At 41.0% G+C, this 26,159-nt stretch overlaps 1 protein-coding gene across 3 annotated transcripts in view; it reads left to right on the top strand.

The window, feature by feature from the left end:
• SLC20A2 (solute carrier family 20 member 2) overlaps nucleotides 1–26,159 on the top strand; it is a 107,284-nt gene that overhangs the window by 42,765 nt on the left and 38,360 nt on the right. For all 3 annotated transcript variants that reach the window (XM_087418587.1, XM_087418586.1, XM_004441209.3), the window contains 4 exons: nucleotides 15,875–16,425; nucleotides 20,817–20,957; nucleotides 22,289–22,374; nucleotides 25,149–25,245. In XM_087418587.1, coding sequence (XP_087274713.1) covers nucleotides 16,137–16,425; nucleotides 20,817–20,957; nucleotides 22,289–22,374; nucleotides 25,149–25,245 — 613 coding nt within the window. In that variant the 5' untranslated portion in view covers nucleotides 15,875–16,136. The remainder of the gene's footprint in view (nucleotides 1–15,874; nucleotides 16,426–20,816; nucleotides 20,958–22,288; nucleotides 22,375–25,148; nucleotides 25,246–26,159) is intronic.

The following is a 26,159-nucleotide window of genomic DNA, read 5'->3' as shown; positions in this document are numbered from 1 at the left end:
AATCAGAAGGGTATTTTGGGTAACTGTTTTGGTACTTGTGGCCATTGATTTAAGAAAATCTTGAGCAAAAACAGTAAGCCTTCCTTTCAACCCACTTTATATGGTGACACATGAGAATAAATACTTTTGATGGTTATTTAAAGGGTCTCTCTTTGAAGTATGTTTGCAAGCCTGGGCCTAAATATATGGAATCTGGTACTGGGTTTACCTGGGGACAGAGGTTTTGATTGAGACTGAATTGAATCCACTTTCAACAAGACTGGTACCTTAAACTTAATTTAAAGCCAAAGTGCCTTGAGAAACCAAAGGAATCTAGTGTCATGTGCTACCATGTTTTGGCCTGGCTTTTGGTTCAGAACCTTTGTTACTCATAGAAGAGTATTTCCTGGAACACTTGGAACTCAGAAAGCTGGTTTGTCAAGTTTCCTTCTTACCATTTTTCATCCTTACAAGGAGTGCTCTTCTTTTCACCCTCTCCTTTCTTTCTTTATCATCTTGTTTCTTTCTCTTGCAGTTATGTATTAGGAATAATCATGTAATTCCGCTGTGCACTGTTGCCTCCTCAAGGAAGTAAAGACACATCCCACGTGTCTTTTTCTCTGGGCTGGGGAGGGAGAAAGAGATGTGGGTGAACAATTTAACCTGAATAGTCAGATATTCCGTGGATAGAGTACTATCCCCAGTGAGAACTGTGGTAGCCGAATTGGCGTGTCCTAGCTGCCAAGCGATTTCAACTCAGGAGAGTCACAGAGCTCTCCTGCACACAGCGTGAGCACGGAGATGTGAAGACCACCTGCCGTGTCAAGATGGAATAAACAGGCAGTTCCGCTTTGATTCCTAGAATGCTTTGTAAGTTGAGTGGTTCAAAGGAAGAAAGAGAACATCTTTTTAAAAGGGATAGAGCAGATAAAAATATTTCCTGACACTATAGACTAAGTTAGAAAATGTCGGAAAACTGTCTGGTGGCCGTCAAGGGAAAGGGTGGCTTTGTAGGAGCAAGAGGAGAATGGATCTCAGCTCTAAGATGTGGACTGAGTTGATTTTCTTCCTTTTTGTTTCTTGTTTCATTCCTTTTTTATTTTGTTTGTTTCTGCCTGTACTCTGAAGACTAAAACCAAAGTGAGCGGCTATGAATGCACTCAACTCAGTGGGGTGGTTGGGAGTTATAAATGAGCTCATCTGTTATTAGAAAGGTTTTAAACAGAAAGAGTGACTGCTTTAGACTTGACTTGAAATTAAAGTGGCGGCTGGAGCAGGAAGAGAGAATCGCAGGGAAGTTCTGTCACTTTCTGCCTCAGCTGCTGTGCCGAGTTAGGTATCCCTAGGGACTGCGAGGGTAGGGCGTCCAGCTGCGCACCCCTTTGTGTCAGGCCGATTTTTGCCATCTCTACTTTTGTTTACATTTGTTTGGTTTTTCCGTGATCTTTAAGTCATACTGTCTTCAGGCTCTGTGAGACTTGTCAGTAATAATTAAGTAAATCCAGAATTTTTCCTTGAAGAAAAATGACTTGAATCCTAATCCAGAAGAAACTTCTTTTGATCAGGTATAAAATCTTGACATTATGATGCTAACTGTTAATATTAGAATGATGCATTTTTTTAATGTTTAATTTTTATTGTGTTCTGAGAGGAAATGACCCTCAGTAGGAAATAGTATGAGAAAGATTTTGTTTTCCATCTCCTCATTAAATAGTAAGTAGTGAACTTCTAAGAACTCAAGTGATCAAATTGGATCCAACTATGTAAGAGCAATACAGGTGTAGAAGTATCTTTTTTTAAAAGGCAAATCGTGGTCACTTTTAAAAAAATTTGCATACAGTAAAATTCACTTTTTCTGGTGAAACTGTAGTTCTGTGAGTTTTTACATATGCTCAGGGTTTTATGACCACCAGCACAGACAGGATACATAATAATTCCAACTCCTCAAAGATTACCCTTGTGCTGCCCGTTTGTGTTCAGACTTTCCCTCCATCCCTTACTTCCTGAACTGGGAAAGTTGTCTCCAAGCCCCACACACATCCATGTAAAGAGTGGAAATCTAACTGGCAGGGGGCTTCAGCACAGCCACTTTGACAGTAAGTGGCTTATGCTGCCCCATGGGTGATCCTTAGCAAGCCAGACTAAAATATAGAAACACGGGGAAAAATCTGAGCAGGGATGTCAACAGCTGCTCACTGTGGGGAAAGTGACTTCACAGAATTAGTGTAGCCAAATAAACAAACAACCAAATAGCAACAAACTCTGGGGGGTGGGGGTATCAGTAGCCAGTGTTACTACAATATATTATCTAGAATGTTAAGTTTTCCACAAAAAATTATGAGAGGTGTAAAGAAACTGGAAATTGTGACGCAGACACAGGAGAAATAAAGCAGACCGTAGAGATTGCTTTTGAGGGGCCCATATATTGAACTCAGCAGACAAAGACTTCAAAGCAGCTATTATAAACATGTTCAAAGACTAAAGGAAACCATTCTTACAGAATTAAAGGAAAGTATGGTGGCATTGACTCATCAAATAGGGACTGTCCTTAAAGAGACAGAAATGATAAAAAAGAACCAAATACAGACCTGACACCAAAAGCACAAACAACAAAAGTAAAAATAGATAAATTGGACTACATCAAAATTAAAAGCTTCTGCACATCAAAGGGTGTAATTAATAGAGTGAAAAGGCAACCTACAGAATGGGAGAAAATATTTGCAAATCATATATCTGATAAGGGGTTAGTATCCAGAATATCTAAAGAACTCCTACGACTCAACAGCACAAAAACAAACAACCCGATAAAAAATGGGCAAAGAACTTGAATAGATATTTCTCTAAAGAAGAATACAAATGGCCAACAAGCACATGAAGAGATGCTCAACATCACTAATAATTAGGGAAATGCAAGTCAAAACCATAATGAGATATGACCTCATGTTCATTAGGATGGCTACTAGTAAAAAACAAAACAAAACAGAAAATAACAAGTGTTGACAAGGATGTAGAGAAATTGGAACCTTTGTGCACCGTTGGTGGGAACGTAAAATGGTGTAGCCAATAAGGAAAACAGTATGGTGGTTTCTCAAAAAAATTAAAAACAGAATTACCATATGACCCAGCAATTCCACTTCTGGATATATACCCAAAAGAATTGAAAGCAGGGACTTGAAGAGATATTTGTACTCTCATTTTAATAGCATTATTCACGATAGCCAATAAGTGGAAGCAACCCAAATGTCTATCGATGGATGAATGGATGAACAAAATGTGGTATATGATACAATGGAATATTATTCAGCTTTAAAAGGAAGGAAATTCTGACACATGCTATAACATGGATGAACTTTGAAGACATTATGCTAAATGAAATAAGACAGTCACAGGGGCCAGCCCCGTGGCCTAGTGGTTAAGTTCGGTGCACTCCGCTTCTGCAGCCCAGGTTCGGTTACCAGGTGCAGACCTACACCACTCGTCAGTGGCCATGCTATGGCAGTGACCCACATACAAAATGGAGGAAGATGGGCACAGATGTTAACTCAGGGCTAATCTTCCTCAAGCAAAAACAGGAAGAGTGGCAACAGATGTTAGCTCAGGGCCAATCTTCCTCAGCAAAAAAAAAAAAAAAAGTCACAAAAAGACAACTAGAGTATGATCTTACTTATATATTGTACCTAGAGCAGTCAAATTCATAGAGACAGAAAGTAAAATGGTGGTTTCCAGGGATTTGGGTGAGGTGGAATGGGAAATTATTGTTTAGTGAGTGGAGTTTCAGTTTTGTAGAATGAAGAGTTCTGTAGATGGATAGTGGTGGTTTGTATTTAATGTGACTATATTTAATGCCACTGAACTGTACTCTTAAAAATGGTTAAATGGTAAATTTTATGTTTATTTTATTACAACTAAAAATTAAAAAAAAAAAAGGAAATTCTGGAGTTTAAAAGCATAATAACAAAATGAAAACTCACTGGAGGGTCCCAACAATAGATCTGAGTTGTCAGAAGGAAGAATCGGTGAACTTGAAGATAGAGCAGTAGGATTATGCAGTCTGAAGAACAGGAAGAAAAAATAATGAAGAAAAATGAACAGAACCTCAGAAAAATACAGGCCACCATTAAGTGTACTGGCGGTAGTAGCAGAAGTAGGAGAGAGAGAGAAAGGGGCAGAAAAAAATATTCAAAGAAGTTAATGGGTGACAACTTCTCAAATTTGATTAAAAACACTAATCTACATCCAAGATGCTTAGCGAACTTTAATTAGGATAAACACAAAGAGATCCACACCCAGACATATTATAGTTAAAATTTTGAAAGACAAAGAGAAAATCTGGAAAGCAGCAAGAGAGAAGTGACTCATCAAGTATAAGGGAACCCCAATAAGATTAACAGCTGACTTCTTGTCAGAAACAGTGGAGGCCAGAAGGCAATGGGATGACATATTCAAGTGCTGAAAGAATCCTATATCCTGCAAAGCTGTCTTTCAAAAATGAAGACAAAATAAAAACATTCCCAAGTAATAAAAACTGTTAAAATCCATTGTTAGCAGATCTGCCTTACAAGAAATACTAGAAGAAGTTCATTAGGCTGAAAGGAAGTGATACGAGACAGTAATTTGAATACAGACACACAGACACGCACACACACACGAGCTCCAGTAAGGGTAATTAAGTAGGTAATGATAAAAGAGTGTAATTACATATTTCTTCTTCTTTCTTAACTGATTTCAAACATCACTAAAGAGCAGCTTATATCTTGTTGCTTTCTAGTTATTATAAGAAAGCTCTTTGTATTTGCATCCAAGCACCCTCCCTTGCTCCAAGTTTTCTAAAGGGAAAACTGAGGCCAAGAGAATGAGTGACTTGCCCAAGAAAGTTTATCTTAATCATCCATAAGGAATTAAGTGCCAGGAGCACTCTCAGAATTAGGAGATAATTTTCGAAAAAATCTTATAAACAGTCTTATCTCTCTCATATTTTTTAACTTCTATTTCCATGGTTCTTTGAAGGTGATCTCAAGCAAGTGCTTATGGTTTCTTAGTTTAGTAAAAATTTTAATTTCAGAAGTCTCAGTGGATGATATGAAGAACTACTAAATTCTGACCTGGCTTACCAATCAGATGAACAGTTTTGTGGACTATTGCCTTGTTTAGACTGTTTATACTGCTAATTTTGGAAGTTATTGATGGACTTGAATCAAGTTTGCAGACTTCTGACAAAGCACTTCAGAGATTTGAACAGACTTGCGTACGTTACGGAGAGGAAAAGTCTGACTAAATTAATTAATAATTATTTGTTCCCTCTTGCTTTTTCTGCTGCCTACAAACTATTGCTTAAGAGCCTCTGGAAGAGGAAGAACCTCTGGAAGAAATATGGGGCTATAAGTTGAGCATGGAAAATAGTTAAGATAATAATCTTCATCTATCAAGTCTTCTATTTATATTAATGTTCCATTAATAGAAAGAATATGTAGAATCAATGTTTTTATAAGTATCATTCATATTTTTATTGAGCTTCCACTATAATCAGAACAAAATTAGCAAATAAATACGTGAGAACCAAGATATCTATTTACATACATAGTTCCATTTTAAACTGTGGCTGGAGGGAAAGTATTTCCCTAATATAGCTCTTGGAACTTAGCCAAACAGTTCCACACTTCAGGGCACAGAATTGGAACAGGACTCCTCGGTTTGCCATTCGACAGAGGTGATGTTAAGTGATTTGCTCATGAAAACTAATCTATTTTGGTTGTGCGTGAAGAAAAAACAATTACCTGGAATATCTGAGGGAAATCCATCTATAGTGCACATAGAAAGGGAAAAATGTTTAGAAGCCATTTCTATTTTCGAGTGGGAATAAATGTATAAAGGTCAGCTTTTCTTGTCCCTTGCTTTCAAGCCGTGTGGTACCCAAAACACTCTAGCAAGGTGGTAATAATCTTTGTAAAAAAATTTCTGTGCAGGTGATCCCACGTTTCCAGTGGGAGCTCATTTCAGTGTGCGACGACCCATTCAGTTATAAATCCAAGTGTGGTCGTTCTTAATACGATGAAAGACTGCTATGTCTTCAAATTAGATAAAAAGTGGCTTATGTATTTCCTTATAGTAACATTTTCATGGAATTACTGAATTGTAAATTTAAAATGGAAACAATAGATAAAAACTTTCTTAGAATCCCCTGTCACCGTCATTCAGATTCCACCAGAACATCTCTGAGGAAAGGGCCCTTACACCTCCTGAGACAGCATTTCAGTTTTTAAAAACTATTTTTCATCTAAGTCATGTAGGACCTTCTAAATCTTCTCTTCTTCAGGCCAAGTCATCCTAACTCCTTTAGCTTTATCTCATTTTAATTATTTTTGCTGTTTATTTCTTTATCCTTTTAAAAGTACATTTTCTTAATAGATTTATATAATGCCTTCCCAGAGAGCAAAAGGCTGTGTGGAAAACATCTAAATAACACAAATCCTTTATGAACCAACAGGAAATTTAAATGTCAGAGTAACAAAAATGCAAGAGGGAGAGTGAGTATAGCAGGGATGAGTCCTGGAGAAGAAAAGGGGTACAGAAGGGCTGAACCCACAGGGTCTGCAGTGGAAGCTTGAGATGGAGGCCCCAAACAAGTTTGTTCATGTTTCATAAATTCGTGAAGACCGTTGATTGCACTGCTCAAGAAAGGGTCAGGAATTTCCACTCCCTCTCCCCACAGCACAATCCTGTGGTTCATAGTTCCAGGCTAAACCGCCTCGTCTTGGTCCTGTGGTCTCTGGTTGGTGCAGAATAACAGAGTTGGACAGGACTTGAAGTATCATCTGATCTTGAATATTTCCAAGGATGAAGGCTCTGCAGCATTCCTAGTAATCCATTCTCTGTATCACCCTCTTCTCTTTTGCCATTGCCTCTGCCTTCCATCCCCAGCTTAGGCCAGGACCCCATGGAATCTCAACTCCCAAAATAGGAGCTATTATCATTAAGAAGGCCTGACAAATGTCAAGCAGGGGCATCACTTGCTAGTGTCTTTACATTCCTTTCATTTGAGTACCTCCTACATAGTAAGTAGATAATGCATTTAGGGAACGATTATCTAACTTACACTTTCAGTTATGATAGTCACATCTTCAAAATGACCAAGATTGGACTAGATGACTTCTAAGTCCCTTCAAACTCTAATGTTCTATGATTCTCTAATTCTGTGACCCAAAATAGAAATAAAAGAGTAATCATAGGTTGTTTCAGTAAAAAAGGCCTGCAAAGTACTTGGCACCACCAGGACATTTTCTTATTCTTTGGGTAAAGTTCAGTCCTGATGGCCACCCCTCAAGAAAAGCATAAGGAAGATGAAGGAAGAATCCTAAAGAAAGACAAAGTGACTGAGGATGGACCTTTAGAATCCTGCAAATGGGAATAGAATAGAAAGCTCTAAAAGGCTCCTGCAGAGACCCTTCACCAAATACTCAGATACCAGAACAAAGGGATATGCTTGAAAGTGAAAAACAAAGATAAGATAAATAAAAAGAACAGAAGATGTATTTTACGTCTTAAATTGTAGGTAATAAGCTTGAAGAAAGAATTGTCTGAGAGGCCTACACTGAAAACACACAGACTCATGGTAAATTCATTTTGTTTATTAGAAAAACTGAGCATATTTTGATGGTACATTCCCAACTTTTAAAAAAGTGTCCTTTCCTTTGTAGTGTTTTGAAGAGTTTTTCCAATGATAAAAGTAGTACTTGCTCGTGGTAGGAAGTTTTGGATAATATCAAACATGTAACGAGCACCTGCAGAGAGCCACTCTGAACCTGGGGCACGCTCCCTTCAAGTCGTATGGCCAGTGCGTTCTTGCACGTGGCTGGGATCATATGGCACATGCCATTTTGTATACTGATTTTTCACTGGGCATTACCATGTTCCAATGTCATAAAAAACTCGCAAGTTACATCGTTTTAGTGGCCACATGATATTTCATTTTGAGAAGTCGCCAGTATTTCCTCAGCCGTTCTCCTGCCTGGGGACGGTTAGATGGTTTCCTCTTTTTCATGATCATAATAAATGACACTGCGATAAACCTCTTTGTACGTAAGTATTTGTTCACATTTCAAATTACTTGCTTATTTTCTTGAACTTTTGAGATTCTTGTCATAAAGAATACCCATACCCTACCTGAGGGCTCCTCATTTGAGATAAGAGTCCTGGGATTGCTGTGCGTCTGAGCCCGCCCGGCAAGTGTACAAGCACCATTTCCCATATGAAAATAAACACTGTTTCTTAGAACTGTCTAAATCATTTCTGACTGTACTTATAGGAGGTACCATTACAGAACTGAGTTAGAGCTGGTGTTGGGGTTGCAGACAAGGTGATGCTGATTGTTGCTTGGTCACAATCTCATTTACTTTAATTGACTCCTTGAAGCTTTTGGTGTATGAAGTGTCCACAAGTCCAGACTTAAAGTATCTTCATTTTCTGGTCCTCCATAGGACTGGTTGTCAGCTGAAATGTTTGTGTTTGCCCTAAACTTGAATGCTAATGAATAGGCTTCTGCCTTTTGGATCCTGTAGAACCACAGGAAGGCCCGGCTCTCCTTTTCTGTGGAAGTATTGAGGGCCTGTTTGAAGAGAGGTGAGTAGTCCGTCCCAGCAGCAGGCCTCCTCGGAACAGCGTGTCTGAGTCCATCTCTGCGGACTTTCTATTTGCAGTGCTAAGTCAGCCACCTCCTCTAATTGATCTGTATTGGCTCTTGGCTTCTTGATGCCACTGCTTTAAACAAGGTGTGACAGCCTGTCCCTGAACCTTGCTCCATTGGTTGAACTGCCTGGTTTTACTGTGTCTGAGCGGAATGTTCCTTCTTTCACTGAATAAGGGAGCTACTCTTTCTTTCTTTTTTTAACTATTTAACTTTTATAACTTATCCTAGGAGACTTGGGGGCGGGGGGAGACAATGCTGGCAATATAGGAAAGGAAAAATATCAAAAGTGAATATTACCTTTTGTGACTGGTATTTTTTTTTCTCAAATTTAATGAGGTATAATTGACAAATAAAATTGCAAGATATTTAAAGTGTACACTGGGATGATTTGAAATATGTATACATTGAAAGAATTTCTCCCATCTAGTTAATTAACACATCCATCACCTCGCATATTGATATATGCCAGTATTATTTTCTAATGAGTTTTATTGGGCTATAATTTATATACAACAAAGTTCGCTAGTTGCAAGGGTACAGTTTTGTGAGTTTTGACACAACACACAGTAGTGTCACCACCACCATACTCAAGGTACAGAACAAAAAGTTTTCCTGTGTAGACGTATGTTTTTATTTCTCTGGGGTAAATGTACCTTGGAATGAGATTGCTGGCTTGTGTGGTAAGTGTAGGCTTTACTTTATAAGAAACTGCCCAACTGTTTTCCAGAGGGGCTTTACCATTTCATGTGATTTTTTTTCTTAGCACCTTTTAGAGTTTAATTTCTCTACCTCGTCACCTCCCTCCACCCCTCAAAAAAGTTCCTATTCCTTACAATCTACATCAGTCTTTAACCAAAGACAAGGCCAGAGTTTGTACGTCAGGAAAAAGAGCAGGGGTAGGAGGAGGTGGACTGGGTATCTCCACATGACTACTAGAGGAGGTGGGGTGCATAAGAATGAGAAAGATCCTTCTAGAAGGATTATGGAAACTCAAGTTGTTATTCTTCCTGTGACTACAGTGATACCAATAAATTCAAGTTGCTTGAGGCTAACCACAGCTTACAGAACACTTTTGCATACATTAGATTTGATCTTGAAAATAATTCTGTAAAGTACATGTATTCTTACTATCCGCATTTTACAGATGATGAAATGGGATTCAGAAAGTGTACGTGACTTACCCAAGGCCACACTGCTAGTCAGTAGCAGAGCCAGGATTAGGCCTCAGATGTTCTGTCCATTGCTCTAGAGCTTTATCTGCTAATAATAATGGTTCTCATGTATTGATGCTGGCGCTGAGCTGGGGCCTCTACACAACCAACGCATTATGTACCATTATTCCCGTTTTTCAGATGAGTTGTTTAAGTGGCTTGCCTGGGCTTGTGTAGCCAGTCCGAGGACCCAGGGCCTCTGACCGCGGGTCCTGTACTCTTTCCCCATCTCCATGCAGGAGAAACAAATGTTCCTCATTTAACAGCAGAGAGAAGAGGAGAAGGCAAAGGACGCACAGTCCTGGGCAGGAGCCATGATGTGTTAGCAGACTGTCCTTGCCATTGCTTTTCCAGTTTACACTGGGTTTAAGTCTGCGGCTTGTCTACTGTGGATGTCTTACATCTTTATCGTCAGGCTTTACATTCATGCTCCGTGTCCCCAGTGAGTAAACCTGCTTCTTCCTGCTTCTGTTATCTGTGTCATTTTTCCTCTGCATCCCTTGTGTTCCGAGCCAGGTCTAACATTTGGCTTGCCTGTCTTGCCCTTCCTTCTGACATCATTTTCTTCCCCCTTCTCTCGCTCTCTTTCTTTCCCCTTCTCATCCTCTCAACCCCTCCTTTCCTTTGTTGCTTTCTTCTGCCTCAATCAAGAAAGTGTCTGCCTTTCTCCAGGCTCCTGTGCTCCCATGGACTGCTTTGCGTATTTGTAAATATGCCATTTAAATGTAGTTAAGGCAAGTTTCAGAGCTGTTCTAGTAATGTTTCAATTTTTTATCGTTAGTGTGAAAATGCAAAACTTAGTATTTTCTATCATAAGTATACTATTACTTATTAAATTATTTTTTGTAGCTTAAGTGTGTAAATTAGCTTCGTAAGCTATTTAAGAATGATGTTGTTAATAGAAACTCCTTATGACAAGATCTACATCTTGAATGTTGAAAGAAAAACGTTTCTGCTGTACTATTCTGCAAATAATAAGATTCCAAATATGAGTCTTGCGTTTTATTTAAATACTATCAGGAAAAGCTAGTCATTTTTATGTCTGAGTAGTCAGGCTCAACTACATGTAGCAGAGTCGTTAGATTTTACATCGTACCATTGAAGAGACATCTGTGTCTTCATATTTCTACCTAAGTGTCAGAATTTAAGATTCAACCCTTGCTTCCAGGAAAGTAAGCTTTGCATTTTTAAAGGGTGAGTGTGAGGCACTTTGGGCTCTAGGGGAGCTATTGGAAAATTGCTTCAGAGCACCAGGGTCCTCTGTGTGGGGGCCCTGGCTCCTTCCCTTCGTCGTTGGAGGGAGAGCTTGGCATCGTGCAGTCCATGAAATCTCGGGGAAAAGCTCCTCATAGGCCAGAAGCAAACTGATGGAAAGGAGGTTGGCTATGGGCCGATCCTTTAAAACTGCAAGGTCCCTGAGGAGGAGTCATAGCTTAAGCCACAGTCCACCACAGACCTTGTTGTCTGGGATGGGTAGCGCCGACTGAGGAGAGGGTCAGACCCTAGGGCTGAGAGAGGAGAGGAGTGCTGACAGGAGGACTGGAACAGACCTCTCAGCACCTTTGTGTGGAGAGGTCATGGATCATCTGGATGTTACCGTTGATGGCATTTCAGAGCAGGGACCCTCCCACCCAAACTTCTTTTTGCATAAATGTCTATTAAGTGCTACAACTCAGTAACATTCCTGTTTTTAAACCGTGTACAAATCTATCTAGAAATACTCTGAGAGTATTTGTTTTCACTTTTTCTTTAACATTCAGATTGCTAGTATGGATAAGAGGATCTTAGGGAGAGTTGAAGCAGATGCTCATAGAGAATATTACAGAGAGAGAATCTATGAGCGTTTAACTCAGGAGTCCTGCCAGGGTGCTCACTGGGCCTGGTGAGAGAAGGAGAGCTGGTTCAGAGGTCAAGGAACAGAAGGGATGGCAGGCAGAACTGACAGTTGAGAAGTTTGTTCAGAAGGCATTGAGGGTGCTGAGAAAAGAAGGTGAGGGTCTTGTTAACATTGCAAGTTTGGGAGACAGAACTTATGAAAGCCCTCAGTACCTCTTGCAATAATTCAAAACACTCTAAGGTCTCTGTTCCTCAAATGCAAGAAGTTGGTGGCATTTAAAAATTGAAGAATATCCTGTAAGCTTCAGTCCTGCGAATCTCAGCCATAGAGGGGCTTTCATCCTAGGGGAAGGAGAGAGAGAGAGTTAAGAAGCTTGTTCTAACCCTCCTTCATGTTCTGACCTTCTTCAGAAAGGCCGTTGAGGAGAGTTAGAAAGAACCAAGCATTAGCTGGAAATTCTCAATAGCATTGCACCCTTGTTGAGAATCATTGCTGAGGAAGAGAAGAGGCTCTCTTCTCTATGTGATGCTGCCACACTTCAGACCTCTCTGTCTCCCAGCTACATGACTTCTATGAACTCAAATGTGTTGATTCCTTTTATTAACTGCCTTCCGTGTCGTGTCTAGGCTTCCTTGTCCCAATATTAAGTAAATATTTACCTATGTTTTTTCTTATTCTCTTTAGGTTTCAATTTTTACATTTAAATCAACTTTAAATTAAAATTTTGGTGTGAGGTAGGGATCTAATTTTTTTTCCCCCTTCCAGATAGTTGCAGTTAGCAAGTTGTCCCAGCATCATTTATTGAGTAAGTCAGTCTTGCCCCACTGATTTGATCGCCCACCTTCAAACAGCCAGCACTCTCAGATGTCATACCTGGTCAGACCTCAGGCACTGAATTTGAGCTTTCTATGTTCTTGACAAATTGCCATCTTGGTCTTCTGCATGATGGTCCTCTGGCCTGCCAATGGCCTGATTTCAGCAGCATCACCATCTTTTTCTATGCAGCAGATTGTGTAGTTATTTAAGCACTTTGTTTTATTTTGCTCATGTTGGATAAAAATTAATGGAAAAGGGAGAAAATCAAGGTGTTGGTACTTGCAATAAAAAACAGGCCTTATAAATATAATGCAAGATAGAAATCATTTGGTCTCAAAAAAGTGACAAGCTTTGCTTCACCAGTTGCTTCTTAGACTTAAGCTGGTTAGCTGAGGGTATGAACGTGAAGGAAAAAAAACAAATTAAAGAACATAGACACGATTGTGGAAATTAGTTATCTAAGATTATCTCAGTAGGAGGGAATTCCTGGTCTGAAATGATACCTTTGGCACCATAAAGACAATAAAAACTTTCCTGAGGAAAACTGGGCTGAGGACATACCTGCTTTGGTGCCTCAACCAGCTAGTTGTCTCTTCTGTGCTGCTGTCATTTACCTCTATGTGCAGTGTGTCCACAGGTGGACCTGTGGTCGAACCCCACCCTTCCGCCTAAAAACAAAACTGAATATAATGCAAAAGAGAACAAAAACCCTACTCAGTTATTTTTCAGTCCAGTTCCACAAGTCAGTAACTATCTATCCTCTGTCAACCTCCACATGGAAACCATCACCAAGAGCTGTTGACTTTAGTCACTGAAATACCTCTGTAAATCATTTCTCCTCCCTTGGTCGTCACTACCGTCCTGGGTCCAGGATGCCTCATCTTATGCCTGCACCATGCGGTAGCCTGGTAATTCCTCTCTCCACGTTCACTCTTGTCTTCGATCCAGTCGATTCTCCACAGTCAGAATGATCTGAAAGTCTGATCATGTCAGCATCCCTTTGATGAAACCCTTTAACAGTACCCCATTGTTGGCATGGTGGCCACAGTCTTTAGTATGGTGCAGCTCAACCTTCATCATGGTTTCCTCACCCTGCCTGCCTCCAGGAGACTGGAGGTCTCCTGTCCTCATTCTGCTCCTTCCCACCTGGAAAATGCCTGGAATGCCTCCTCCAGTCCCAGAGTCCACTCCCACCATCCTTAGATTGCAGGTGAGCCTGTCCTGTGCTCTCAGACCAGTCGTGCCCCCGACCTATACTCTCATGTTGCTGTGTGACATGTGCCTCCTGCCTTTGTAGCACTGTTCACAGTTTATAGTCATACATTCATGTGTCTATTTGATTAGTGTCTATTTCCCTCTCTGGACTCTAAGCCCCATATATGCCAGGACCACATCCATTTTCAGTCATCATTATATTCCTAGCAACTGGCTCAGAGCTGGTTCTTGATGGATATTTGTTGAATGTTGTTCTTGTTTGCCCTATTGGCAACCTAACCTGACAAAACTTCATTAGTAATTCTAGATAACATTGGTCCAAATATTTTTATTTTGTATTTTCATTTATAGATTTAATGTGCCAATAATATTAATAAAATACTCTTTCAGTGGAATATTGTCTTTTGCCTTTCAAGTGGGCTTTTCCTTTGTCTCACTTGGATCTGAATCTGCAGAATTGCGTAGACTACAAATCTTAGAAAATGATCAGATCTATCAATGTACATTTTCTATTTCATTTTTTGCCTATAGTATTGTGTACATAGATGGTTCTCTATATATGTTTATTGATTATTATATATTATTTTAATGTGAAAAGCACATAACCACAGTATATAGTTTTAGAAGAAAGGAAAAAAATCATCTGTAGTACTACCACTAAAACTCAACCACAGTTACAATTTTAGTATATTACCCTTTAGTCTTTTTATATGTGTTTTTAACATTGCCATAATCACAATGCACATAAAATTTTGTATCTGATTTTTTCCCTTAAATAACCTTAATGTTGATGGATCCTTATATTGTATATGAGTCCTAATTTATTCAGTTCAATTCAATAAGCATTTATTAAGAGTCACACAGTGCTAGGTACCATTCTGTATGCCTAATCCCTTTCAAAGAAAATACACAGGTTTTATATTTTGACTATATAATAATAGAATACCATAGTTCTGAAGCTTTTAGCGGCATTTTTACTTCATGGAAATATTAATTTTGTGACATCTCCTCTTCATCCCAGAAGGAGGATTATGTAAGACTTTTCTCCATTTGTTTCATAGCTTCTTTCTTCATTTATTCAACAAATTTATTAGGGCTTACTGCCTGCTAGGCACCATTCTATGTACTGGAGATATAGCAGTGAGTCCAGCAAAGTCCCTGGGTCCTAGTGAGAGGAGACAGACAAGAATGAATGAATGAATGAATGAGTGCGGTGATAGCAGAAAAGAAAAACAGCAGGATGAGAGGGGTGGGTAATGGCCTGGGCGCAGGGCTGCTCTTTCACAAGGTCAGGGAAGGCCTCTCTGATGGTGACATTTGAGCAGAGACCTAAATAGAGTGAGGAGTGAGCTGTGCAGCTGTCAGGGAGATTTTTCCTGGCAGAGGGATCAGCAGGTACAAAGGCCCTGAGGTGAGAGAGCTTGGTGTTTTCAAAGAATAGCAGAGCCAGTGAGGGAGGGGCTGGACAGGAGCTGAGGTTGGTGACAAGACAGTGACAGGCGCTGGCTCGGGCTGTGACAGGATCCTTTTGTTCCCAGCCTTCTCTGTTCCTTCTTGAAGGAGGCCTCCTTTTTGAGGCCCTTCAGTTCCCACCTTTGTCGCCTCTGGATGAGTCACTCTGTCCCAGAACCCGTGACCTTTCTGTCAGACACACAGGATGGATCATCAAGTGCGCATTCCTTATGTGGAAGCGTGCAGGTGGACAATTAGCCACACCCCGTGGTGTCACAGAATCTCATTTGGTAATCGCTGTTCCAAGAAATTAGGCATATTTGAAAAACTCTGACTAAATTTCTCATTTCTTTATCGTTTGCTCACTTGAGGCAATTTTTTCTTTCTGAAAATAGCGACCAAATATATTTTTCAAATTGCGTAAAAATGTATCCTATTAAGGCTTACTATCAGTCTGTAATTATAAAGCATGCTTCAACCTCTGACATTCTAGAAACCAGCTTTTTTTACGGGGAGGGGCAGTTAACCTAATTGTAATCTTCCTAGAGTTGCTTTATGGTTAGATTTGTCACATGCCAAAATCAGATCCCAGTAGTAGGCTTAAAACCTTTATTTCTGAAAGGACAGACTGTTACAGGTAGCTCAGGGTAATTGATTTCTTTTGTTTTCTTTCTGTTACAGGAGGAGACATCACAGCTTTCCCAGATTGGGAGGAAAAATATGGAATGTGTTTTACTGCTGACTGAACACAACCAAATGAACTGTACTGACAGGAGTTTGAAAACCAGCAGTTAGCAGTTTGTTTAGGCTCTGACATTGTCCAGCACTTTCCAGAGCAAACTCAGTTTACAAGAACCCTCGGCCTTACGACGTTTATAACCTCAAGCTTCATTTATTTAAAATATTTCTGCAAAAGAAAAGTACCTGGAGCCCACTTTCCAACATGGCCATGGATGAGTATTTGTGGATGGTCATTTTGGGTTTTATCATAGCTTTTATCTTGGCATTTTCTGTTGGTGCAAATGATGTTGCCAATTCATTTGGTACTGCTGTGGGCTCTGGCGTGGTGACCTTGAGACAGGCGTGCATTTTGGCTTCAATATTTGAAACCACCGGCTCAGTGTTGTTGGGAGCCAAAGTAGGAGAGACCATTCGAAAAGGTATCATTGATGTGAACCTGTACAACGAGACAGTAGAAACACTAATGGCTGGGGAAGTTAGTGCAATGGTTGGTAAGTAGCGTTCTTCTTTATCCCCGTGAGAAATGTGCCCCCTGATTACTTCCTACAGTACTTTTGTCACACCCATAAATGTGATTTTTCCTTTAATTTTTCAAAAACTGGTTTGATGCTTCGTATTTACTATATCATATTTTTTATTTCTGCATTTTCATTTGATTATGATTTTTTTTAGTCTTCAAATGTCAAGCAAACATTTATTTTCTCATTTTTAGCAAACTTGATTGTTAAAATAGGTTTTGGCTAACTGAGTACTTTTCATAAAGTACAGAGAAGGATATTTGTAGAATAGCTCTTTGTCATTTTAAAGTTGTTTGAAAGTTATTAAAGAAATAACATGTCTAAGTGAATGTGTGTGAAAGGTTTACTTATGAGAGTTCCCTGAAGGTTTATTTCTATTTTTTCATAGATTTTTAATCAGTTATGATGCAATGTTTGGAAAACTTGGATGCCAAAAAACAGTATTTATTAACTTAACTTTGTATTCTGAGTTTAAGATCTAGAGCAGTTACCAAATGAATCTTAAGTTTCAAGAAATTCTGGTCTTCTGTGTTATCTGGAATCCTTTTGTTGGCTTTTGTTTTGATTTTCTGATTCTACCTCTGAGAGCTCCATTTGTTTTGTTTTCTGGCCAAAAATCATTTGTATGTTACCTGTGTACAGTATGACCTTTTATTGGTCGTTTCCAGTTGTCCAGATGAAGGAGAAGTGTTGAGGGCAGTGAACTATGTTAATACGCAGATTGACTGGTCAGACAGTGTGATTTCTCCACGGCCCACGGTGGCCTTGAAGCCTGTGGGACGCTTCCTGACTGTCTTTGCTACAGCTGAAAAGAAGATTCAGGCAGGAATGCCTTAAGTGCAGCTAACAGGACTCGTTTTCTGTGTGCCTCTAGGTAGAGATGACGGCACAGCACACAGCTGATCTGTATGGGTAATTTGGTTAGGGAGAAAAGGATTACAGGGAATTCCACCACCTTCTGCTTTCAGTAGGACATATCCTTTTGTAGGAATAGTGCTGCAGTAGCAGGTAAGATGCTGGTGTCCCGAGAACACAGCTACATTCCACAGGCCCCTTGGTATCTGTTATCTCCAGCATCTCTTAAGCACCCAGAATGTGGAGAGTATTTGTCAAATTTCAGATGGCCTGTCATCTTTTTGTTACAGCAAGTTAGTTTAAGAAGTTGTTGAGGCATTTGATCTAAAGCAGACCGATTTATAAGGTATTAAATATGACTCAGCACGGCAGGCTGGTAACATATGCTAAGGAGTTCCTATTTCTCAACTTAACGTCTTGTGTTTTAAAGATGTAAGGTTCACGATTGCTTTCTTCCAGCAGCTATGGTAATGACTGAATTGTACTCACGTTCACTGATCATATCTTTCTCATCATAGTCAGATAGAATCGAAATTTCCCTTAGAAAAATAACAGTTAGCTGTAAAATCACCCTTGATAGTCGTGATAGATACCTGAGACATAATCATATCAAAACTAAGATTTTTCCAGTTGGCATGATGCAGGCAAGATATGTTGAAAGTAGGGGAGATTAAGAAAGACATTGGTGACATTAAATCGTAATGGCGCTTTCTCCTTTCGTTGCGCGGCCCTCTGAGGAGTGCTGGTGCTCTTTAGGGAGCTGCGACTGCCGCTGCCCTGAGGCCCTCGTTAGACAGAAGGCCTGGGGAGCTGAGCCTCACTCGCTGCTGGCTTCGTGTGGACAGTATCGCTTGTCCAGGTTTTCCGTTTTCCTGCCCCTGGTCTTTGGCTCTTTACTAAAGGAATGAAGAACACTTACCTCAACTAGAATTTAGGTTAACCGAAGCAATTTGGGGTTTTGCTTGAATAACTTGATTTTGTTTGCTTTGGTTTATTTATTTTTTTTGGTGTATGGTTAGAGGAATCTCAAAGCTTATTTTGTTGGGAATTTGTGTGAGTTACCTAGATTTTTTAACTTGGGTTCCTTGTAAATGGGAGCTATGTAAATTTAAAATGCTGGTGTAATTATTATTGGCCAAAACCGAAGCTGATTCTGTTCAGATGCCTGAATTCTCCCCATCTTCCTCTTCTAATTTCAACATCCACCTCTTCTCTCCGTCTCTCTCTCTGTTTTTAAATTTTATTCTATTTTATTTTGTCTCTTTTTCTTTAGAAGCGTCTCCGCAGGCCCTCAGGTCTGTGTGCTCTCTGGTGGAATTGTGGTAGCGTTGAGCTGGTTGGGTAGAAGACATTGTCTGCGTTAGCTTAGCTTCCTGAACAGGTTCTCTTCTGGGCCTCTAGCTCAGCCCTAAAGCAATAGTCAGTCCACTTAGCATGAAACCACCAGTGGTTCCAAAAACCTGTGGGAATTCAAAACTCACCATCTTCTCAGGGAAGTACCCACAACAGCATGAACAAGCCATCTCCTTGAACCACCCCAGGCAGTGCACAGTCCCCTTGCAGCTTCCTCTGCACTCACGACTGCTGAGCCTTCTCCCCACCCTCAGTCACACCTGTCTGTCTGCCTCCCTTGCAACCTTGAACCCTTGCCCTGCCATCCTTCCATCTTCCCAGGAACCTGTAGCCTCAGAGATACACATCTTTCTCCCCACTTTCCCTAGGTTTTGTCTTATACCCTTATTCTGTACTTAATCCCATTCCTCCTCGTAAGATATCATTATCTCAGGTTAAAATGATCTTTCTTTTTCCCACTGTTTTTCTAAACATTAATGTAATCCCACTTGCCTTCAGAAATTCCTGAGGGTAAGGAGGCCTGTCACCTACTGTCCCTCTGCTAGGCCCCCTGCAAAGACCTGCCTCCTTCTTCCCGTCCATTGGCCTGCTCCTCGCCACCCCGCTTCCTCACCCCTTCCCTCTCTCAGGCAGCCCCGTCCTCCCTACCTTTCCTTACAAACCCTCTTGCTGCAGGACATATGTTATAAGTCAGCCAGAGAAAGGACAGCAGCTTTCAGGAAGGAAAACCTCATAGTTGGAATTCATTTGGGTGAGTTTATACCATTCTCTTAACATGAGTAGATTATTTCAATTTTTGTAAGAATATAAAGCATAAAGTTTGTCTTTTAAGTTATGGTTCTATGCCATGAAACATACTCCAAATTCTGGCTTTATTTTTAAAACAACTAATCCCTGAGGAGCCCAGGGCTTAGATGTGAAGGCTTTAGGAATTGTCCCCAGGGAGGCCTGGGTGCCATGGAGCCTGTCACCAGTTTGGCTGGCCCCTCTCCTCCCAGCACACACTTCAGGGGTAGCACAGGGCACAGCCTGCTTGGGCTCAAGAGTCAGCATGCCTGGCGCTCGTGGAGCAGCTGTCGGCATGGCTTCACACACCGGGACCTGTACCACCCGTGGTGATCCTCTGTCACGCAGATATTTTTGAAGAAAATGCCAGGGGTCTGCTTAAAGGTGCTGCTGCTGCTAGGCAACCAGATTTCCAGAATTAACATTTGGGATTAATAACGTGCCCTGCCTATCAGCCAAACCCTTTGCTCCCTTACAGTTAGCTCTCCATGAGCTTTGCAACAACTGTTTCTGAAAGTGATCTCTCCCAGCTGATGCTTTTAATACTCTCTGCAAAATCCGATCTGCTTATGAAGAGATCTGAAGTGGACCGTAGCCTAGAAAAACGTTAAGCCTGGAAAAACATGGTGAAATTGAGGTAAAAGGACACAAAGCAGCCAAAACAAAGGGATCCTCTTAACTCCTACGAGTTAGAAGGCTTAAGGGAGCATGCAAAGAAAAGGCCGAGCCCTGGGGGCAGGGGCTGAGAGCAGAGGCCCAGTTTTGGGTTAAATATCATAGTTACTTCTCATGTGAGAGGCAGAAATACAAAAGGCAACATGGGATTACACTCTATTTTTTTTATTCAGGTATAATTGACGTAAATGTTATGTTAGTTGATAGTTGTATGTTGCATCTCTCTTGTACAGACTAATATGACATAGCGAGTATCTAGCCCTCCTCATTATGTGACCATCAGGCACAACTACAACCAAATCTTTTCCAACATGCAATCTTCTTTGTTTCTCTTGTTCATCAGCGTCGTTAGTCTCTGGCTTGCTCTTGGCCGCAGTTCACATCAGCACAAGTTCATTGTTAGCACCGTAACCTAAGTGTGACAAAGGCAGTTACCAACTGCCATCAGGAGACTTTTCCTTAAATACTTTTATGTAAGTTATCATTATTTCTTCACTGTTGGAGAATGTTCCTTTGACTAGAGTTAATTGAATGATTTTCGTCAGGACTTGAGCACTTTGTGAAGAAGCAATCCGTAGCCAGTCAACCCCAGGGAGATGTTGGTATGGAGAATGATAACGTAGATTTCTCCCTTGTGTGGCTGTTTGAGACGCTGTACTCTGTGTATCTGACTTTTTTTATCTTTCAACCTACAGGTTCAGCTGTTTGGCAGCTGATTGCGTCCTTCCTGAGACTCCCGATCTCGGGAACTCACTGCATCGTTGGCTCCACTATAGGGTTCTCACTTGTTGCCATCGGTACAAACGGCGTGCAGTGGATGGAGCTTGTCAAGATTGGTAATTGCCATTTTCTGTTACCTATAAGGAGGAAAGTTTACATTCTCTGGAGGAAGCTTTATTAAAAGTTACCATTGTGATATATTTTTTCCTTCAAATGTTAAGGTTTAGAAGACCTACATGGGTAATATATTTTCCCTCAAAATTTCTGTTAATGAGGATTGTCAACTATTACATGTTAGACAATGTTTTCACTCCAGACACTCTTTTCAAATGTTACACAGTCATCCAGCTTTGAAAATCAATATCTATCTGTTGTTCCCAGCCAGAAAAGAAATTTGTCTGATTGAAATCAGTCTAGTCAGAAAAACTAGGCCGTAGTGAGGAAAATGCCTTCAGTGTCCAGGAGTCAGAGTTCATGGCCACGGGGAAGCCTGGAAGTGAGCCCGTGGTGTTTACCTCACTGTATTCAGGAGGTCACTGTCTGCCCCACAAGCACTCCAGCTTCCTTCTGGGTTGTAGACTGCCCAGCAGGGGCGGCTCTGAGAGGTCTGACAGCCTTCCTCCTGGCTTTGGCCTTTAGCAAGAGAGAAATCCATTCAGCCCCAGAAGTGCCAACGCGTCAGTTGTGAAAAATACTCTCTCGCCCCATCTCCATTCTCTGGGTTGCTCATTGTTTTAAGAATCACAGTGGCCTCAGGAGCTCTAGGTTGAACGGATCCCTGACCTGCCAAGCAGGGACACAGATGGCCAGGAAAATCACCTTAGATCCCAGGCTTCTAGAACAGTGGTTCTCAACTCTGGCTGCATTTTAGAATTACCTAGGGGAGCAATTTAGAAATATTAATGCCCAGACCCCATTCCAAACCTTTTAAATCAGAATTCTGGGGGTGGAGCCAAAGCATACCTAGTTTTTGAAAACTCCCTAGAATGTGTCCAATGTTCATCCAGAGTTGAGAACTACTAGGCTAGAGGCTAAAAGTGTCAGGGTGACAGTACCAGGCTGGACTAGGACAATGCAGTGGAAGGTAGCCCACCACTTAAATAACCCTTCCTGTTGGAACAAGGACCGGGTCTCCCTAGGGACGGATAAGAAGAGCGGGCAGAAGGGTCTCAGAGGGGATCAGAATCTGTCCTCTGAGGCCAGAGCTTCCTGGACTGGATGCTAGAAGTGTGCTCAGTTACGTGGGGCTGTGTATCTGTGTCAAAGATCTGCGTGTGAGGGTCAGCTCTGCGGAGGCAGTAGGGTGTGTTAGGTTCTGAGGTGAGGTGAATAATTCCAGGGATGTTTATTAATGTATGTACTTATGTTGGTTATCATTGTATTATATAAATATGACCTGAACTATGTGGAATTTTAACATTCATTAGATTTCTTTTTAATTATTCAGTTGCTTCTTGGTTTATATCTCCACTGTTGTCTGGTTTCATGTCTGGCGTGCTGTTTGTACTGATCAGAATTTTCATCTTAAATAAGGTAAGTGAGGCTGTTATTTTTTAATTATGTTTTAGAACTAATTTTGGTTATATTCAATCAAAATCTATAGTGAGGGGGTCAGAGAAATAATTATATTTTTACGTTGTTTGGGCACAGCACCCTGGAGTCACAATCAGACTTTATTATAAAGTAAGCAGAAAGAGTCAAGGTAGAGTACCCAGGGGTCCCCAGAAACTAGCCTCGTAAATAGTATTTCTTGCCTTATGGATTAGTTCATTAGTCAACTTGTCTCTCAGGCATCATGCTCAGACCTCAAAAAGGAAAGGTAAGTATTTCCTGAATGTTAAACAGAAAAGAGTGAGAGATAGTGTTAAGATTTTGAAATTGACCATCACTAAAAACAGTTGGAGAATTTCTTTATCCAAATGTAAGGTGTTTTCTATTTTTTAATGGAGAAAGCAAGCTTGAGACACTGCCTTTTTTCTATCCTTGAGGAAAGGATAAAAAGCAGGAAATACAGCTGTTGGGGGTGCATTTTATCAAAAATAAAATGAGATTAAAATGAAAACTTACTGAGATTAGTATTCTAGAAAAAAAAGTTGATTGTATTTTTTTGACTGTGAAGGGTTGTTGCAATATTTTGTAAGCCATGGAGCGTGCCTTTGGTCACTGTTGTGCACACAGCACCTGAGCGCTGTGCCTGTCTTCCGCTGTCCCGTTACTGGAAGATGCGGCCATTTTTTCGGAGCACTGCCTGGTAGTCTATTGAAGGGCTCATTCTCTTGGATCAGTACAAACTCACCACTCCTTCTCCTGGGCTCCTGCCATGCTAGCATTTGTTTACATCTTGGAAGGTGCCACCATCTCTTGCCTGCTAGTCTTCACTCCTTTTATTTCCTCTGCCTGGAATCCATCCTTGCCTGGCAACGTTCTGCTCCTACTGAGCCTTCAGGTGTCACTTCCTAGGAAGCCGTTCCTCTCCCACCCCAAGTGGTGGTTAGTTACCTCTTTTTTATACTCCCACAACACTCTGTATTTTCCCGTCATTGCTCGATTGTGTTTTACAGGGTTTTATTTCTTGCTTAGTGGCCTGTTCACTATCTGACTGTAAGATCTGTGCGAGTAGAAACCACTTCTATATTCCAGCACCTAGCACTGTGCTTAGCACTTCAGAGACACTCGTTGAATATTTGTTAAGAGAGAATGATGAATGCTTAGATGGGTGGCAGATGACGGACAGATCGATGGATGAATGATGGAAGGAAGGAAAGGAGGGAGGGAGAGGGACAGGAGGGAGGAAAGGAGACAGGTCTCAATGAGACAGTTGTCATTTGAGTTATAAGACTAGGTTATTTGAGAAGATGTAAGATGGTTCTATTGAAAAACTTAAACTCAGGATATATAGACCTTCAGAAGTTATTGGTTGAAAGTCTGTCTTGAGCAACTGTTGTCCCAGAGAAAACGACATTTTGGAAACCAGAGGAAGTAGGCATTTGAGCGTCCCGACGTTTGGTTCGGTTCAGTTCGGCCTGAGGTCTTTCTCTTGGTCCATGGCGGGTGAGAGGAGTCCCTGCCTCTCGTCCCTGGCTCCTCCCATCACTGCTTCGCGTCTGCTCTTCACCTCCCCTGCCTGGTCTGGCGGTGACTCGCGTGCACTTGAATCGCTTTCTGGCCCTGCTCTTCCTGTGCCTCACTCCTCACTGCATCCGCCTCAAGCCTCTTGACAAGTGCTCATGGCTCCTTGAGACATTCCAGAAGAGGCTCTTGCTGAGTTTACTGTTGTGCAAACATACTTGATTTGCATACATGTTTGCATTTGACAGTAGGAGACTTGGAGATAGTCTCTACTTATCCTTACTCTTGGAGCTCACATCAATGTTTAGACCTGTTTTTCCATTGATCATGAGTAAGTAACAAATTCATATAAATGTACAAGAGTGTCTCGTATGGTTATTGGAAATTAGTCCTTTTTTGAATTATTTAAGCAACATCTATGTGCCGTTGCTGCATTGAGGAGTTCCCAATCCATCTTTTTGCTTCAAAATCCTCTGTAGATCTGCGTAAAACTCTAAATTTCTAGTATTCTCCAAATGTTCTTTAGCCTAAAACATGTGCAATACCATTTTTGTTGAAGTATTAGATTTAGGGAATGTCGTACCAGGGGCCTAAAGTTGCAAATTAATGTTTTATTTGACAAAGAACCTGCAGTTCTTTTTAACTTTTAATAGCTGAAGGTTAAATACTATGTCTTATGAAAATATTTTGAGAATCATAACACATGGTAATGTATTTGCTTTATATCTTTTAATGGAGCTGAAATGTACTGTGTAAAGAGTGATGTGAAATCTAGTAGTAATGCAGTGGTGTGTAAGTGATTTGACTGTCTTGGGGCATCCTCAGAGAGTCGAGTCTCAAAATATTTGTTGAAAGTAGATTTTTAGGGCCCAACCTGAACTTAGCCACAGATATTGAAGTAGATGCTGAGCTCTGGGCTTCAGTCCCCAGGAACTGACCTAACAGTTCTCTGTTTCTAAATCTGACATCAGCTCATGTGATTCCAGTGCATTAACGGGTCTGCTGGGCACAACAGTGGGCTCTTTGAAACAGCGTTTGTGTGGGGGAGACGGCCCAGGCCACTGCTAGTTCTGTAGTTGTGCAGCAGATCACGTGGCAGTGACGCTGTCAGCCGTTTCGGCCCACGCCAGTGTTTGGGAAGATTTTCTGGTGGCAGTGTTTTCTCTCATTTTGCCTGTGTTGGCTCCAGAAGATGCTCCTGCAATCCTGACCTTCCACTTTATCTCATTATCATGCAGGAGGACCCTGTTCCCAATGGCCTCCGGGCACTTCCAGTGTTCTATGCTGCTACAATAGCAATAAATGTATTTTCCATCATGTACACAGGAGCACCAGGTAAGAATTCCTTGGACGCTTATATCCGTAGGCAAGGTGTATTACAGCCTAATGGTGTTAGTGTATTTGGGCTGGCACTGTTGTTGGCTGACAGCAAAAAGCATTACTCATGGTCTTTATGGAGTAGTAAAAAGAGCCGTAAATGCATTTACTTGTTTTAAATACCCAAGAGATACGTGAAATAAAAAGGCAACAGACTTTCAGTCTTAAACAAAGAGACTTGAAATGCCCGTTCTGCTGTTTACCCTGCTGTGTTACTTGACAGCTTCCTCGTGCTCTCTGAGTCTCGGCACACGATCTGACGCCACAAACCTCACTGAGTTGGGAGGGGCCGGGGAGGCTGCGGAGCACCTGGGAGCTGTAGCAGTCCACACATGGGTGACACCCTGGGGGATCCCTGCCGTGGTCAGTAGCACAGATATGGAACTCCCTGGAACTTGTCGGACCGATGAATCCAGTGATTAGAAGCTACCGTTTTTTTTTTAGCTACTGAAGCCAATGGTGATTTCATTTTCAGAATTACTCCCTTCCCATTCTGTTGGCTTTTGTTCTTTTTTACAGGGGTGTGGGTTTTTTTATGGGGCAGGGTTAAAAGTTCTTTTATTTTGCATTTTCAATGGGTAAAGAAAAACTTATATACAGTATTCTTATTTGCGCACATTGCAAAGTTGATGAACTGGTAACATTCGAAAATTCAGTATTTCTGTGTGTGTTGGTAGAGGATCCCTCCTGTCTCTCTTTGGGAGGTGCGCCTCCTACAGCCAGCTCCTGAGTGCACCATTATGGCGGGTGTCAGCATCTGCAGTCAGCAGACGTTAGGCGGTGGTGGTGTTTTCTTCTTGTTAATGTCCTTTATGAAGTAAGATTCAGTTATTGGCCATACCTTACAAAAATCTCTCTCTCTCTGTTCAAAA

The sequence above is a fragment of the Ceratotherium simum genome, chromosome 28 (assembly GCF_057802395.1).
Source record: "Ceratotherium simum simum isolate JZ-2026a chromosome 28, ASM5780239v1, whole genome shotgun sequence".
Taxonomy (NCBI): Eukaryota; Metazoa; Chordata; class Mammalia; order Perissodactyla; family Rhinocerotidae; genus Ceratotherium; species Ceratotherium simum.
Note: the sequence above shows the minus strand (reverse complement) of the source record. Positions and strands in the feature narration are given on the sequence as shown.